Here is an 18,110-nt window from a genome sequence, read left to right on the forward strand (position 1 = left end):
TCTTAGCAGTTCTGTGGAAAGGCTTAATCGGGCTTAACAGATTTGATCATTTGTAAAGAATATTTATTTCATGGCTAGCATTTGTAGGCATCATGGGCTCCATGATGTGTCTTCCTGGGGGTCTGGGGAGACACCCATAGAAGCTCCTCAGGGCCAAGAAAGAGGCCAAGGAAGACCCAGAAGGGACCCTGAGGCTAAGACCACCTTGGGCCCACACACCCAGTACCCTTTGGCTGTGGCTGACTCCCCATAACCTAGAGGCCTCTCTGTGCCCACCTCAGAGGACCAAGGCTAAAGTTCAAAAGAGAAAAAAAAAAAAAAACAGGAAAACCGACAAATGCCTGGGCTTTGCGAGAAAACCTAAGCTGCAAAATAGCTCCAAATTTCAAAGAGAAATCAGGCAAAGGGAAGTAGCTCTGCAGGGCTCTTGGGCTCCCTGTTTCCACCCCGCCCCCTCCCCCCAATATCCTCCGAAGACCATGCTGCTCTGTCTTGCACTCATCCTCCGGAGTGGGAGGCAGGGGTTGCTGTGGTGAGCCTGAGGCCTGGCCCCTGCAGCAGCTCTCAAAACGGCGACCTAGTTTTTGGCCTGGATATGAAAGCTGCTCCGTGCAGGCCCAGCTGGATGGTGCTCCCGTTTTGTGGGATCTCTTCATTTTACTCTGGAACCGGGGTGCTGGCAGGGTACAAGGTGAGATGTAGGGTAAAGTTCCATGAGGGACCAACCTTCAGGGTGGACACTCTGAGCCTCTCTCCAGCAGTGGGCAGAGGTGCTGGGAGGCAGCCACAGCCTGCCTGGCTGTCCCTCAGGCAGCGTGGCAAGAACATGGTCATCTCTTGAAGCTCATAGGGATAGGTTCTGGGAAATGCCCCCACACCCTGCCCTCCACACACATACCCAGAGCTGGGGGATGCTCAAGGGCCTTATACAGAAAGACGCAGTATTCACGTGTAGTCTGTATCCACACTTCATCTCTTTAGAAGTCCTCGTTAGCTACTTATAATAGCAAATGCCATGCAGATGCCACATAAATAGCTGTGTCTTACTATTAAGGGCTGATGGGATGGGCTATCAGGCCCAGAGAAAGAACTCTCTCCTTTACCAGTTTGTGGGTCTATGTCCTGCTGGACTCTGAGAGGTCTAAGGGTCTAGGCAAGCTATTGTCCTGACCTCTGGAACCTGTCCCAGGAGAGCATCCTGCTGAGCCCCGTGCCTCCTTCCTTCCTACTGTGGATTCTGCTTTATAGGGCATCTAAGGGAACAAGAAACAGAGGAGGAACCTTCTAGTGGGGAGACCAGGACACCCTCTTGACAGAATGAGAAAGAATGCAGACACTGTCCCTTGAGGACCCAGCTTCTGACTCAGCCATCCATCTCGGGGGTGAGGTGTCCCCAGCAGCCTTGGGAAACAGTCTCTGCTGACTAGGCGCAGCTTGCTGACGACACAGATGGCCACTGTTCACTGAGCACACCGCCTGCTGCTCCTCACACTCCACCACCAACCCCGCGAAGGCACTGCCATCTGCACTGTTCCCAGCACTAGCGCATGCTAACTCGCTCAGGCCTCACATGCCCACGGAGCTGCTCAGACTCGTGATGTGCACTTGACAGGAGCTGGGGAGCAGGTACAGGTGAGGTGATCTGCCTAGAGAGGGGTCACTGGGAGAAGCATGAAGGGAACAGGCTCAGCCAAGCAGGTAGGAGGCCGGAAGCAATCGACCTGTCAGGGAGGGGTGGAACACACAAAGAGAGGCCAGAGGGATGTCGAGGGTTGATTTTGAATGTCAGCAAGTCAGAGTTAGGGGAAGTTGGGAAGGGAAATTTATGGTAGGCCTAGTCTTATCTCTCTGATCTACCTGGTCACTAGTTACTGGGATGCTCACATTGGGGGGAGGGGAGTGAGAAAATACAACGCACAGCTATAGCTAGGGGCAAATGGCCCACTTCCTGTACTCTGACACTGCACACCTCCTATGCCCAGAGAGGCAAGATTCATTCTTCCTCACTGATGAGGAGCTAGGCCTAGAGATGGGGAAGGATGACTGTGAACCCAGCACTCAGGACCCCCCTTTACTTCCCCTAAGCCTGATGGTTCCACAGTAAGGTCTAGAATCTGCCCAGAAAGCTAAACAGAAGCGCGAAATCTCCAGAAAATGGGGCAGGCTGCCTGTCCACCTATGACTGCATGTGTGTGAGCAGGTGTGTGCGCTTGCACAAGTGTACACACGTGCATGCACACACACATACTCTCTCTTACACACACACACACACACACACATTCTGAACCTCCTTTATCAACACATTCGGAAACTTGCTCAGAGCTCCACCTGAGGTGGGATGTAAGGGCCCCCTTCAGGTATCGCGTACCCGCACATTACAGAGCCACCCTTTCTCACCAGACGGCACGCTCTCTGTGGCACCCTTACAGCACTGGCCACATGGCCAGTAGCTCCATGTTGGAGTGAATCAGGGACCAAACTTCCAGGGAAAGACCCCAGAAATCTCCCTCGTTTTTTGCTTTTTCATTTGGAAAGACAACAGCCGTCCTGAGTCATGAAAAGGACATGAACTTGGGCCCGGCGAGGAGGCACATAGGTGGAGAAGACAGCCTGTCTAGGCAGTAGATAAGGTCCTACCAGACTTCACCACACTTCCTTGGCCCAGGCAAGTGTCTCTAGCTAAGAGAGACAGGGAGAATAATGTCTCTAGGAAGGAGCTGATAGGAAAGTGTGCTGGGGCTTAAGAGGGGGAGGGCTCATTCCAACAGGCCACTGTGAGGGTTTCCTTCATTGAAAACTAATCCCATTTCAATCTGAGGTCTTTCTTACCAAGCCCAGCTGTCTGGATTCTGGGTGTCTGTGCAGTCCTTGTGAGGTCTGCTCTTTGTGGCGTTTGTGCTGATCAGGGAAATGCTCTCCATCTCTGTTGGGAACTAGACCCTTGGGGATCAGATCAAAGACTAAAATGCCACCAAGCAGAGTAGCACAGGGACCGCTCTGTGGCTGAATACAGAGCCCAGCAAGACAACCCAGGGAGTCACAAGGGAGGACACAGCCAGGCTGTGGGGGCTGGGTCCCGGTACCCTCCAAATGCCCTGCTATTGTAGCTTCTATGGAGGCTGTGTGCTCACCCAGGTTGTGCACACACTGCGAGTAGCAGCCCTAAGAATAGCTGCTAATTTGGGTCCCTTCTCAAAGGAGTTTTGCTATGATGTGTTGCTTAGAGTCATGGTTTTATGATCTTTACATAACATGGCTTCCTCATTACCACCACACAATGGGGTTACTACGGTGACCAGGAGAAGCTGGGTGGCTCCTCCTGGTTGGAGGTTACACAGCAAGGTGGGCAAGCTGCGTAAAAGCTGCTTTTGAGCCCCAGCTTAGATCTATCTGTCCTGAATTCTAGACTTTGTCCTGCTGGCTAACAAAGCCTCAGAAGCCCAGAAGGAAACGTTGTGACTCTGGGTCCGTGGTTTTCAGAAACTGGGTTCTAGAACTTACTTTTTTCCATCCACCCCCTCCCTAAAAATAAAAGAGCTCCTGACAAAGGCCCAGTTTAGTCTGAGCCGTCCATCACGATCTCCGTTTGGCTGAAGATAGAAAACTTTGCGGGGCCCACATTCCAGACGCTAAAAATAGGCCCCTCCTTTGATCTGGGTGGCATGGGCCCTGGTCATCAGCTCTCGGCTCAGATGGCCTGAATTATCTGTCTCTCTCCTGTAGTCTTCGCTAAAATAGAAGCCCTGGTGTGAATAATTTAAAATCCATCCCTTTTCCCTCTGCAGAGTTCTCATACAAAGCCCATCGCTGCCTCGGCGTCCGAAAGGATAAGCTATTCTTGTCCTCAAGCAGTGACTCCTTCTTAGGATAGTGACTTTTAGGGGTGGCAGATTTGCCAGGACGAACAGTACATGAGGGAGGAATAGCAAGCCTTGGTAGAAGTAGGCAGCCCCCTCTCAAGGCATTTCCTGGGGATGCTCAAGGCCACTCCCACCCCTACTGTGATCCAACTTGGATGCCCGTCATTCCAATGCCTGTCTTTCATCTTTTCTCTTTGTGAGGAATGGACTCACTGTGTTTCTCCTTTGGGGCTTCCTCTACCACCTTCATCTGATTCAAGGTTTCACAAGGAAGTTAACATGGGGTGGCGGGGAAGAATAAAGGCAAGGCAGTCATCTCCAGAAAAAGAGAATACTTCTAAGGCAACCTACCCATCTCTTTAGGCCAGAGCTGGGCTTTAAAACTGCTGTGTTAGTTCAAGGAAGCGCTAACATTAACTTCTTGGTTAAACTACTTATAGTTCAATTATTGAAAAGACAGAGAGCCAGAGAGTGGGTAACTCTGGGTGCTCTACCTATCCTCAGTCCACTTTAGTCCTCGCTGCATTAATAGGCAGGGCAGAAACACAAGAAAGAAGATTCCGGACCATGTTGCTTGTGAGCCTGCTGGTGGAGACGTGAGTCTCAGCAGCTGTGTTTGTATACAGCACATGCTCATGTACACATGTGAACACACACACACACACACACACACACACACACACATACATTGCCTGTTCCCAGTGAATAGTGACACTGAGCCAGGGAAATCACTAGTACAGTTTTGGATGCTCATGGAAACAAGAGGTGTTTGATGGGTATGATGCTGATCTCTGATGAAGCAGACACATCAAACCGACATGTCTAACAGCTGTTGGGCCCCAGCCTCTCATCCCAAATTGACAAAGCTGTTGACTGCCCTGAAGCTCAAAGGAACATAAGAAGTACCTGCAAGTGGAAGGCACTGGCTTTGCAGTTTCTACATTTCTCCTGCACAACCATCTTCGGACTCTGGCCCCCTGCTGGAAGGGCCATCTAGACCAAGAGACAGTCAGACTGTACTTGGGGAGCCTGGAAAATTTGGTCTTATGGGGGCTCGAGAGATGGCTTAGCAGTAAAGAGCACTGACTGCTCTTCCAGAGGTCCTGAGTTCAATGCCCAGCAACCAAATGGTGGCTCAGAATCATCTGTAGTAAGATCTTGTGCCCTCTTCTGGCCTGCAGGCATACATGCAGGCGGAACGCTGCATAAATAAATCTGGAAGAAAGAAAGAAAGAAAGAAAGAAAGAAAGAAAGAAAGAAAGAAAGAAAGAAAGAAAGAACGAACTTGGTCTTAAAGGTGGGTGGGTGGTTGGACATGTGGTCATGTGAGCCAGGAAAGGAGGGAGGAAGGAGAAGGAGGTGACAACAGAGGAGAGAAGAGTCGGGTGTCAAGCCATGGCTTCCCTCTGGCCCGTGAGACCGCCTAGTGGAGCGCTTTTGTGACACCTCTGTCCCCTACTGACCCACATAGTCTCTTGATGGGTATTAGACACTTTCAGGTTTCCTTCCCAGCCAAGTGTGCATCAAGCCGGGAGTGTTGCTTACTTCTGCCATTACTTCTGATAATGTGAGAAAGCCCTTGGATGTGTCTAGATCTTGTAGCCAGGTTCCTGCCGCCTCCCCTAGGTCTTTGGCCAGGCTCTGCAAGAAGCTCTCTCTCCTACCTACCCATTTCTCCATGTGCCACTGTTACATGGGCACCAGCAGTGCACACCCTACACACAGCCTCATGCTGGGCAAACCTGAAAGAGAACTCCCTCTTTGGGTGCCCGCTCCTCATTACTGAGCCCGTGAGCCAGGCTGCAGAAAGCAGCCCAGGGAAGATCATCAGGGAAGAGGCAGCCAGTGGCGAGAAGGGGTCATTTACAGAACCGCACCCCTTCCCCCGACTTGTCTCTATCCAAGCTACTGAGTTTTCACACACCCACACCCACCCTGGGAAGCCGGCACAGTCAGGTGTTACTTTTCCTAGAGAGACAAGCATCTCTTCACTCCAAATGGGCACCAACGACACACTAAAGAAATAAATCCACCCCAGTCTACCTTGTGGAAACAGTGCTTACACCCCAGAAACTTACTGTTACAGTAACCCCAGTTACTTACAGGAATACAGGTGACCTTTACTGAAGGACCCATCCCACTATGGATGTTAGCTCAAAACAGCTATGTTCCTGGGCCCCCCATAACTTACAGAAACACAGGTGACCCTCCCTCAGGGAGCTGCTTCAGTGAAGCATCTGTCCCAGTATGGATGGCAACTTGAAACAACTGTGTGTCGGGACTCCCTGTAACTCTCCAGCTATTCCACTGAGGAGCCACCTCTTCCTCACAAATATTATTTTTATAACCTTGGGGAACGACCTTGCGAATCTTTTCGAGTCTTCTGATCCCTGTAAGTTCCCTGAGCTTCCCAGCTCTAATGAGTCAGCTTGCCCCTTTGGAGGGAAGCCCTCAATTTGGAGGAAATAGCTACACAAGAGAGAAAGATTGCCTTCCTTTTGGGGTCAGAAACATGGCAACAGGCCTTGGGGCTGAAGCTCCTTCTACCTTGGGACCAGGAGAGGTGGTAGCAGATATTTGACTTGTCCCCTTCATTCTGAGTCCTGGACTTGACTGCGGGAAAGCCTTCATGATAACTGTCAGTGGTCAGTGCCTTAAGCATTGACCTTTAAAGGATATTCCATCAGTTGAAATGTGTACCCTAGAAATTAGAGGTCTGGGGGCTGAACCATCATATAATAACTCATGAAGCTGATTAAAATGCATAGCTTTCCATCTGCAGCCAGCAGCCTCAGCTCCTCTACTTGCAACAAGCTTATACACTTGACCCACCAGGGTAGAGAATGTGACATCCCAAAGACAGCCTGGTCCCAAAGCAAGAACACAAGACCTGCTCACCAACAGAGAGGAGCTAGCTGGAGCTGCTGTGAGACGTTGTGCACAATTTCAGGATGCACAGGGGGGGAAGGAGGCCCTGTCCAACCCTCCCTGGCCAGAAGAGCATGCCGCACAAATACATCCCTCCCATCTCAGCTCGCATCTCATGCAGAAGAACCAACGTGTACCAGGCTTTTTCTTTTGGGCCACTAACCAGCTCTTAAATCATGACATGGAGACTTCTTGCTAGTTAAGCATACAGAATAAAGGAAGACTATTAAGAGCTGCTAAGGAAAAAGGCCAAGTAACATATAAAGGCACACCTATCAGAATTGCACCTGACTTCTCAATGGAAACAATGAAAGCCCAAGGTCCTGGTCAAGCATTATGCAAACATTAAAAGACCATGAATGCCAGCCCAGATTACTATACCCAGCAAAACTTTCAATCACCATAGATGGACAAAACAAGATATTCCATGACAGAACCGTATTCAACCAATACCTAGCCATAAACCCAGGCCTACACAAAGTACTAGAAGGAAAACGCCAATCCCAGGAAGTCAGCTACATCCACAAAAACACAGACAATAGATGATCTCACAGCAGCAAATCCCAAAGGGTGGGGAAACACATAATAATATCACCAACAATGAAAACTAAAATAACAGGAACTAGCAATCATTGGTCATTAATATCCCTTAATATAAATGGACTCAACTCACCTATAAATAGACACAGGCTAACAGATTGGATATGAAAACAGAATTCATCCTTTTGCTGCATACAAGAAACACACCTCAACCTCAAAGACAGACAGCACTTCAGAGTAAAGGGTTGGGAAAAAAGTTTCCAATCAAATGGACCTAAGAAACAAGCGGGTGTAGCTATCCTAATATCTAACAAAATAGACTTCAAACTAAAATCAATCAAAATAGACAAAGAAGGACATTTCATATTTGTCACAGGAAGAATCCATCAAGAGGCAATCTCAGCTGGCCATCTCAGTTCATACAAGGGCACCCTCATATGTAAAAGAAACACTACTAAAGTTTAAATCATACATTAAACCCCACACACTAATAGTGGGAGACCTCAACACCCCACTCTCACCAATGAATGCTTAGCCTAGTTTAGGCTCATTTCTCGCTAGCTCTTATAACTTAACCTGTTTCTCTTCATCTATGTTTTGCCTCAAAACTTTTCTTCTTTCTTTCTGTATATGCTATGCTGTGTCTGCTGGCTGGGGGCTGCCTGACTGACCCTGGGCATCTCCCTGTTCTACTTCCTCTCATTCTTCTCTCTTCTCTCTCAAGACTAGATTTCTCCTCCTATTTATTCTCTCTGCCTGCCAGCCCTGCCTGTCCCTCTCCTGCCTCGTTATTGGCCATTTAGCTTTTTATTAAACCTATCAGGTGCCTTAGGCAAACAAGGTGAAACAAATGCAATGCATCTTTACATAATTAAACAAACCCAGCGGAAACAAATGTAATATGTCTTTCCATCATTAACAAATGCAGTGGAAATAAATGTAACATGTCTTTACATTGTTAACAAACACAGGGGAAACAAATGTAACATGTCTTTCCATCATTAACAAAGGCAGCAGAAGCAAATGTAACATGCCTTTACACAGTTAAAGTAATATTCCACAGTACAAACAAATGTAACACATCTTTCCATAGTTAAATATTCCACAGCACCAAAGCGTGGGGACTTCACCGCAGTCACACAGCGTTTTATCACAAAGGCCTGGAGTCTGAAGCCAGGCCACCTTCTGTGTCATCACCTCCCAAACCAGGATCACCTTTCTCTGTACCCGCTCACTGCCACCTCTAGCAGCATGTTCTGTAGAAGCAGGGTTTTTATGGAAGAGGCTTTACAGTCACTTAACTTCCTCCATCATCCCTCACCTCCAAACTTCTGCAGCCAATGATTCAAAATACATGGAAGACTTGAGGCTGAGCCCGCAAACTCAACAGGTGCTTACAGCACAGTTGCTCCTGGCGCTCCTGCTCTTCTGGACACCATGAGGGGTCAAGAAAAGGGAATCTGACCCTGCTCTTGGTTTGAAGTCTAGTGAGGAACACAGGCCCCTATGATGAAAGGGGTTCAAGCTTTTCTTAGACACTTTGCCCTCCAAGGCCTTAGACCTTTCCTAACCCACGGGCTATCTGTCCCCTGGAGCCTAAGATCTTCTCTCTCTTGTTCTTGCTTGAAATTCCTCTTCCTTAGTTCATTTTTCCATCATTAGTCTTGACCTAGAATTTTCACCACTGGAGGCCATGCTGTGGCCCCATGCTGGACCCCTGCCACTATCTTTGCCCTACCCACATCGTGTTCTCCCTGTGCACAGGTGACAGACACATGCTAACCACCTCCCTGTTAGCCTGTAAGAAAATGGGAAAGCCCAAACCACTCCAGGGGCTTATAATGTTAGTAGTTAGTCAGGTTTTATGTATTAGTTTATTAGCAATAGCAATCTCTGGGTTTCCTGGGCTATGCGGTCCCCATGGGGAGCCTGCTGCTCTCTCCACAGCCAGCTGTAGGTCCTGTGCCCATTCTAGAGCCTGTTGTCTCTCAGCCCATTCAGATGAAACCCTGGGAAGTCCCCACATGAAACCTGGTAGACCTCTGTCATTGGCTCCTCTCACAGGAACTGTGTTTTGCTTCCATGATGCCCCCAGCACATGTAAGGTGGTCAATCCTCTCTGGCCCCAGCAGTCAGCCTTGCCCTCTGGATGACCTCTGTCACACTTCCTTCCTGTGCCTCTGGAACACCTCCTCCATCCCCAGAGTCTATCAGCCCCTCCCTGTTGGGTCTCAGTCTCCCCACAAGCTGTCAGGCAGCTGTCTTTATGCCAGCTCTGGTGATGTCTGTGCCCGGTCCCTCCAGCAGACCGGCTGTGCATGCTAGCTTCCGACTGGTACAACCTCACAGCTCTAGGTGGGATGGCTGAGGCCCGGCATCCAGCAAGGCAAGGCTGTGGCCTGTTGGCCCAGTCTGTGAGTACTGGACTGGTGCCAGGAGGGCTAGAGGGATCACCTTAGACCTTCCAACAGTGACATCTCGCTAGAGGAATGACTTGATGCTCCCAAGTCCATATCCTCTCTCTTCTGCAAATAGCCAAGCGCCTCCAGCTGGTGGGTAATTGTCAGAAAATAATTTGCCCCAAGGTCGCTTGCTGCTTAAACAGCTGGCTCTGACTTTTCCGGTTTGGCTTGGTCTGAAGTCCCTGAATCTCCCTCCCTCGGCTGCTGTAATCTCTCCACGCTCAGCTGCCGGGATCTTCTGTGGGCTGCTTCCTACTACCTCTTAACTTTGGGCATATCTTGATTCTGCTCTTTCTTCCAGACTGCTCTGAGGATAGCCTGGCATCTCCACCTGTCCCAGCCCTCCTGGACCAGCACGTTGATGGTCGCATAGTGACCTGATGATAAGTCTTACAAACTGTCTTTGTTTTACTCTCAAAAGCAGAATGGTGTTGGGTAACGGGGACAAGAGGGGAGTGCTTTGGCAAGCTTCCTTCTTTGTGGCAGGGTCCGTGCAACAGAGAAAATCTGAAATGCCAATTTTATGAAGTTCTTAGAACTGACCACAAAGATGGCAAAAATAGGTGCTGAACTGCGGCCCTGTGTCATTTGTCCCTGAGACTCTGACCTAGAAATTGTCCCAGTGCCGGGTGAGTCCAGCTGAAGACTGTTTCTAATTAATCAAGCTAATGTCCCAGGGAGACATATTTCTGCATGCTTCCTGCAGGGCCTCTCATTATAAAATATACTGGTTTGTTTCAGGGAATACTGTGCAATCCCAGATTCCTCGCAGATCTATCATTTCAGAAAGTGTCCAACTTTGCTTCTAGTTAAAACTGTTCCACTAATGAACTATAAAGGGGACTGGGGACATCGCTCCAGGAAATACAGGCCTTGCTGCGTGAGCATGAGGATCAGAGTTTTTCATTCAGATCCCCAGAACTCTGGCAGAGGCCATTCCTTTGCCATCCCTATGGCAGTACACCTCTCCCCAGGTCACCAAGAGCAAGCAGAGGGACCCAGTGCTTCAGAGAGCAGATTTTCCCATACCCTTTCCTGGGAAGTGGGCATACCTGGTCACCCTGCATAAGGCACCAACAACAGACTGAAGAAATTATTCCACTCAAGTCCAGCTTGGTGAGCCAATGTTGGTGTTCCTTACAGGAGCGTGGGTGACAGAAAGGGAGCTTTCTGGCTGAAAAGCCCACCCAGCACAGATGAGGCACAGATGTCCCCGTGCTGGACAACTTGTGGTCAGTCCCACCCCAGCATCCCTTCTCTCTAGCAGTTGTTTCCTGCTTATGTAACCTTGGGCTGAAGTCTAGGAATCTTGTAGCATCTTTGCACCATGAGAGAACGCTTCAGCTTACATAATACTAGGGCATCCCTCCAGCCTCCTGACCCTCGCTTAGGTCAGGCCGAGTAGTTTCATGTGCAGATGTGACCTTCCAGACAGGCGGGGTCAAGTCCCTCTCATACTTGTGCTTCTGAGTCCCACCCCTGGCTTCTTGGCCAGTGAATAACTTTCTCTGGTCCTCTTCTGTGCATCCCAGAGTGCCTAGGGACACATATGCAAATCAAGTCTCAGCATTGGCCTGAGAGACCGAAGGGGAGTGTGTCTCTGGCTTTCCCAGCCTCTGAATCACTGACATGGCTGATGGGTAGTTTTGTGTAGTGGGAACTGCCCCATATCTCAAAGATGCTCAGCTGTATCCTTTTTCTGCTTTCTGGAAGCCCATAGTTCCTTCTATCCTGGCTGTAATAACAGAATAATGTCTCTGGGGTTTGCCAGCTGGTCCCTGGAGGCAAAACCTTTCCAGATTGAACCATTGAGTAACCTGAACTGAGATAGCAGCTGTGTCTCCTCCCAGATAGAAGAATCAATGTTTTTGCCAGCATGGGGCTGACCCTGCTGCCAGTTTCTGTTGTCTCTCGCTTCTCCTGTAGCCCAGAGTTGTTTCCCAAGCTTATACCCAACCCCACCAGGCACCATGGAAGAGCCAGGGAACTCCAGGATGTGGTTCCTATCCCCAGAAGCTCACAGTTACTCTGGTGAGACAGGACTGCTATCTATAGCAGAAGTGATTGAGACAGTTCTACTGTTCAGGGAGAGGCACCCCATCATCTCTTTCTTAATGTCTTGGAGGGCATGCTGATATGCATTCAGGAGGCCTGGGTAGACCAGTAGTCCCTGCCTCTAGGTCCTGTGTAGCAGGACAAAGGCTGCCCTCAGCATACTACATGAGTAGTGAAGAGTGCAGGACAACTTCAACCAAAAGGACAGACATATTAGAGAGGAGCACTGGGGCCCTGAGCACTGTGAAGTGGTGGGACAGTCCTCAGAGTGGGTTGCAGTGCATCTACACTGTCTGATGGACTAGGCAGTTCCAGGCTTGTCCTCTGCTGGTCTGGGCTGTTGATCACTGGCACTGTCTGACAAGTGCTGCTTACCTCAAGTCTACCCTTGGCTGTGCTCTGGGAGGAAGCAGGTCAGAGAGCTTGCCATCCAGTCTTCTCCAACCAATCAAGGAAGGTGATGCCACCATTGCCACTGGCAAGGAAATGAAAACCCCCAACCCTAAGGTCAGGGCTGCCACAGACAGCCCCAAAGCTTGTGTCCTACATACAAGGAACACAGTGTCCATTCTGCACAGCTCTTATTGAAGCATGCCACCTCGGTCTTTGTATGTTTTCCTAGTTGGCAGTGGTGCCCATCCAGCCTGCCTGCCACCAGCGTTTTCCATGTCTTCAGACCTATTCCTGGGAACAGAGGTGGCCATCACAGACCTCTTAGACACACACTTCAGCTTACTCTGGATCCCATTCAGTATTGTCTGCCCAAATAGGTTAAAAAGTCCTGGGGCTGAGGAACGTGCCCTGGAGAGGCTGTACCCCTTCCCATACTCCTGATTCTGAGCCTGACACCAAAAGCCTGGAAACCCCTTTTAGACAGAGAGACAGATAGACAGAACTCCAGACAAAGTCACAGCAAATAGGATCACCGAGTGTGCACCCCTAGCCTGTATCCCTCACAGTATCCTACTCTGTCTTCCCCACATCCTCAGCCATGGAGTGATAGGATGCATCTGACCTTGAGGAAGGAACAGACAGAGCTTGGATGTGCAGGCTGTCTGGCCTTTTCTATGACAACACAGGAGGAAAAAGGAAGGGTGACTTGGAACATCTCTTATCCTCTCTGCCTTGGGCTCCACAGGTGACAGGCAGGCTAAACCCCCACCTATAGAGACTAGCAACTTGTCCTGGTCACTGATGATGGCCAGTCACAGTGCTGAAAGAATGGGATGCAATGATATTACTGAGAGCTGTGTGTTAATTTAAAGGGCAGCTTTGTCCAGGCTTTTCCCCTAGGAATTAAAAGAAATCCCACTCCCCTTGTGTTTCCCAAACCCTATCCATGTAATCTCCTTCATGTAGGGGTCCAGATTTAAGGTCAGGCAAAGTCTACAGGCTCTGTGTTGCCCTCCTAAGGACCCACGACAGCTGTCTCCTCCTGTCCGCATGCCTTTCCCTACCTCATGAATCTGGCATCTCAGATGGCACCCGTAAGTGGCCTCCCCAAACCCTGTGGCCAGATGTAAGCTCTAGGGAAAAGGGGAATGCTATTCTTCTTCTTCTTCTTCTTCTTCTTCTTCTTCTTCTTCTTCTTCTTCTTCTTCTTCTTCTTCTTCTACTACTACTACTACTACTACTACTTCTCTTCCTCCTCCTCCTCTTCCTCTTCCTCTTCTTCTTCTTCCTCTTCTTCATCTTCATCTCTGTCTCCCTCTTCTTCCTCCTCTTCTCTCCTCTCCTCCTCCTTCTTCCTTTTCTCCTCCCCCTCCTCCCCTTCTTCTTTGGTTTTTCCAGACAGGGTTTCTCTGTGTAGCTTTGAAACCTGTTCTGGAACTTGCTTTGTAGCCCAGGCTGGCCTCAAACTCACAGAAATTCTCCTGCCTCTGCCTCCAGAGTGCTGGGATTAAAGTGTGCACCACCACTGCCCAGTGAAATGTTCTTCTTCATGGTTCTCCTCCTCCTCTTCTTCTTTCTCCTCCTCCTCCTCCCCCCCCCCCTCCTCCCCCCCCACTCTCTCTCTCTCTCTCTCTCTCTCTCTCTCTCTCTCTCTCTCTCTCTCTCTCTCTCTCTCCCTTTACTCTCTTCTCTCTATCCTCTCCTCTGTTCCTTGTCCCTTTGGTGCCTGTGGTCTGTTTCCCCTCTATGTCCCCACCCCTCTTCCAGACCACATGGGCCTGACCTATGGGCTCCCACAAGGCTCCGGAGTGCTGCTGACAGTGCGCAGCCAGGCGGGAGCCAGGATGGAAGTGCACATCTGTATGCTTTGAAGCTCAGGGCTGGCACTGTGGAATCTGGGAGAGGCAGGCACCCAAAAGCCCTGGGAAAAGCTATGAAGGATGGGAAGTAGGTATCAAGGCTGGAAGAGATGACTCAAATCACCATCCAGGGACTTTGCCTTCTCCAGGGCCTTAGCTCCTGGGCCCAGTCTGATGTGGGATTTCCCTCTGTATGCTGTGAATACAATTGGTTAATAAAGAAACTGGCTTGGCTTGATAGGGTAGAACAGAGCTAGGTGGGGAAAACTAAACTGAATGCTGGGAGAAAGAAGGGCAGAGTCAGAGAGAAGCCATGGAGCCGTTGCCGGAGACAGACATGCTGAAACGTTGCTGGTAGGCCACGACCTTGCAGTGATACACAGATTAATGGAGATGGGTTAAATTAATTTGTAAGAGTTAGCAAATAAGGGGCTGGAGAGATGGCTCAGCGGTTAAGAGCACTGCCTGCTCTTCCAAAGGTCCTGAGTTCAATTCCCAGCAACCACATGGTGACTCACAACCATCTGTAATGAGGTCTGGTGTCCTCTTCTGGCCTGCAGGCATACACGCAGAAAGAATATTGTATACATAATAAATAAATAAATATTTTTTTAAAAAAAGAGTTAGCAAATAAGAAGCTAGAGCTAATAGGCCAAGCAGTGATTTAAATAATATAGTTTCTGTGTTATTATTTGGGGAGTCTGGGCGACTGAGAAACAAACAAGCGGCCTCCTTACAACACCAGTCTATCTCTCCTTTCCAGCCACCAGGGTGTTTGCTGTTGTCCAAAATCAAATGCTCTTCTGCTGCCTGTAGCATGCTTCTCCCCTTCTGTGACTGACAGGTGCCTCTGTATCCCTGTCAGAGCGGTGCCGCAGGTGCCACCACCTCCCCAAAGCCTCTTCTGCCTCCCCACCACATCGGGAGCCTCTGGGGCTACCCCACAGAAACACCGACAACACCATGCTTTAATAACTTCATATTGCCCCCCGCCTCCCCCCACCACAAGCCAGTAGTATCATATCCAGCCGATGTCCACTCAAGCCTGGATGATAGTTGGATTCTTGGGCTGTCTGTAGACCAGAGCAGAGGGGTGAGTGGTAGCCAGTGGGGGTTGTCATGTCCAGAATGTGGGTTTAAAAAAAGAAGAGTAGGATTGGGGCGATAGGAGTCCTTGCAGGTATCACCGTCACCTGCTACGTCTTTGCAGAGGCTTTTGTTACAGGGGAGCCCTGGTTCTTAGGGTGACCATTCCTCTTCTTGCTCCTAGTATTTCTGCCTGTTGCTGGCCATCTTCCTCGTGGAGCTGGTGGCAGGGGTCCTGGCACATGTGTACTACCAGAGGGTAAGTACAAGGTCCTGTTGCGGTTTTCTGTTGGTGCCTGAGGGAGTCGCAGCAAGATGCTGGGGTTCGTGCTGCCCTAGCATCTGAGGCAGAGGTCTAGATAGGTAGTCCCGTTTCCTGTCCCAGATTCGGTAGATCTCTCTGCCTCTGTTGGTACTGCTGGGTTCCATGGGGGAGCCTGGTCCAGAGTCTCTCAGGGAGGCTAGTTCATTCTTCTCCTTCCAGGGATCCTAAACAAAGAACCCACTTGCTAAGACAGCCATTGAGAAGGGATCAGAAAGGGTCAAATGCAGACTGACAGATTGTAAAGATTGGAGTAGGCCCTGCCTGCCTCAACGGGTGAGAGTCAGAATCAGTCTCCCTCTTCCCATGCTTACAGCTTCAGGTTTGGGATTTGAAGGCAAGAACAGGGTAGCATTGGGCTGGAATACAGTGAGTCCCAAAGCAGGTCCTTTGAAGCCAACGTGCACACAATTGCCCAGGGTCACAAGTGCCCATATAGCAAACCTCATCTTGTAATCAAAGTTCAAATCCACAGCAAGTTGAAGGCAGCTCCCATGGGACTCGGCATGAGCGGTAGTGACCTCTTCAGCCCCTGTCAGCTCTGCCCTTCACACCTTGCCTTCACGTCCGCTCACAACACTGTCTGAGTCATTACAGTGTCCTGACGACAGCTGGCGAGAATTCGGAGACATCTGAATCCTAGAGGAAGGTGTGTGTGTGGGGGGGGGGGTGTCTGCTGACACTCTTCTTGTCCCCTCCTCAGCTGAGTGAGGAGCTGAAGCAGCACCTGAACAGCACCCTGACTGAACGCTACGGGCAGCCAAGAGCCGCAGAGATCACAGCCTCGGTGGACCGGCTGCAGCAGGATGTAAGCCTCACAGAGAGATGCAGGTTTACACCTTGCCTCTGTCTCTCCCAGTCTGTCTGACCCGGGACAACTGACTCACCCTCTCTGATCTCCTGTCGCACATCCCTAACTAAGCTGTGTAGTGGAGGGGTGCAGTGATGGTGATTGCCTCTAGATGTGACACCCTGGAAAGTACTCAATGAGCCCTGGCTTCCCCTGTACCCCCCTTCCATTCTGTCCAAACCCCATCCCTGCTGCCTTCCAGTTTAGATCTACTGGGGCAGACAGTTACCCTCATCTCCTGTCTATGAACTAATTTTATTCTTCCTCAGAGAGATGGACCCAAGGCTCCAGTGTTCTTTGCCAGGCCACCATGGCCCGGAGCAGGAAAGAATTTTCTGATTGTGAGCCATTGAACAGCCCATGAGGGACAAGAAAAAGTGTTGTTTGCAAGATGCAGTGGATCCCAGAGAAAATGGCTAGGGTCATGTGTATATACATAGGTACACAACGAAATATGCAGTCATGCCCTCATGTGCTTAACCCAGTAGCTGGGACAGGGCCACCCACACTGTTGGTCACCTGTGCAAGCAGCATGTACCTACTGAGTCCACATGTAAGGAGCCGTGTGAGACAAAGGGTAGGGCAGTTGCCTTGGCTGGGGGTCTCACTCACGGAACTGCGGACAATAGGTGACACCAGGCAGTTTTCCCAGGCACCTCAGATTAGAAAGTAGGGGAGGTAGGGTTGGATGTGGGCGTGGTTTGCCTAAGTGGGAGGGAGGCAAACAAAGGCAAAAGTAAAGCCTGCCACTGACCATGGCGTCAACATGTGTAACACAGGCCTCTCCCAAGCTGGGGCAGTTAGTGACCCAGCTCAACACTGAGCCTGAGACAGTGGTGGATCCGAGCTAGGGCCACATCTGGGCCACATGTGTGTAAATGACACGTGTGTACATGGACCACTCCTCACACCATGACACACAATGACACTCCATGACACACTGCTGGCTCTGTGCAAATGCTGAGTGCTGTCCAAGGACCTGCTCTGTCCATCCTTACACACCCCCACCGCAGAGGTTATTTTCCCCATTTTATAAGTGCTCGGGGCACCAGCACACACACACACACACACACACACACACACAGAGAGAGAGAGAGAGAGAGAGAGAGAGAGAGAGAGAGAGAACGTACAACCTCCCCAGTGGCTGCTCTGTGTGTGCTGTCCTTGGCTGTGCCCATGTTCTTGTCATGCTCTTCTATTATCTGTGTGCTCTGGGCGTGACATCATGTCGTGGTCATGCGCTCTGTGCTCTAGCTGTCACACTGTGCACGTGTTCTGCCTCGGCTGTCATGTCATGTGTGCGCTCCAGTCTGGTTGTTATGTTGAGCGTGCCCTACGGGTGCTCTCTCATGTTGTGAGCCTGTTTAGCGTGCACAGTGACGTGCGGGCTCCCTGTGCACACTCTACAGGTGTTTGCTCACCCCAGACAAACTGCTTCCCCTGCCTCCACTGTGCCCCTCTCAAGGACAGTCAATGGCAAGCTAAGAGCCAGGTCCTCAGCCTCGCTCCTGGCATGGAGGTGACTAACGTTTGAACCGAATGTCCCTGCACCTGTACCCAAGAGACAGGCTCAGTGCAGCTGTGCCATGCTCCTGGGCACGGTCGTAGGATCTCAGTGCCATGACTTACAGAGGGGAGGCGTGGCCAGTGTCTGTTCTTTGACTCACTCTGAAGGTCGTAAAGTGCAGGCCTGCTGGGCTGTACTTGGCATTCACATGAGTCTCTGTGGTTAGTGCTGACCTAGCCTCTGGGACA

General features: G+C 50.2%; 1 protein-coding gene across 2 annotated transcripts in view; it reads left to right on the plus strand.

Moving 5' to 3' along the window:
* Tspan11 (tetraspanin 11) overlaps positions 1-18,110 on the plus strand; it is a 66,827-nt gene that overhangs the window by 38,089 nt on the left and 10,628 nt on the right. For both annotated transcript variants that reach the window (XM_050122029.1, XM_050122030.1), the window contains exons 4-5: positions 15,368-15,442; positions 16,209-16,313. In XM_050122029.1, the coding sequence (XP_049977986.1) occupies positions 15,368-15,442; positions 16,209-16,313 (180 nt within the window). The remainder of the gene's footprint in view (positions 1-15,367; positions 15,443-16,208; positions 16,314-18,110) is intronic.

Source organism: Alexandromys fortis, unplaced genomic scaffold (assembly GCF_014885135.2).
Source record: "Alexandromys fortis isolate MF-2015 unplaced genomic scaffold, M_Fortis_MF-2015_v1.1 scaffold_208, whole genome shotgun sequence".
Taxonomy (NCBI): Eukaryota; Metazoa; Chordata; class Mammalia; order Rodentia; family Cricetidae; genus Alexandromys; species Alexandromys fortis.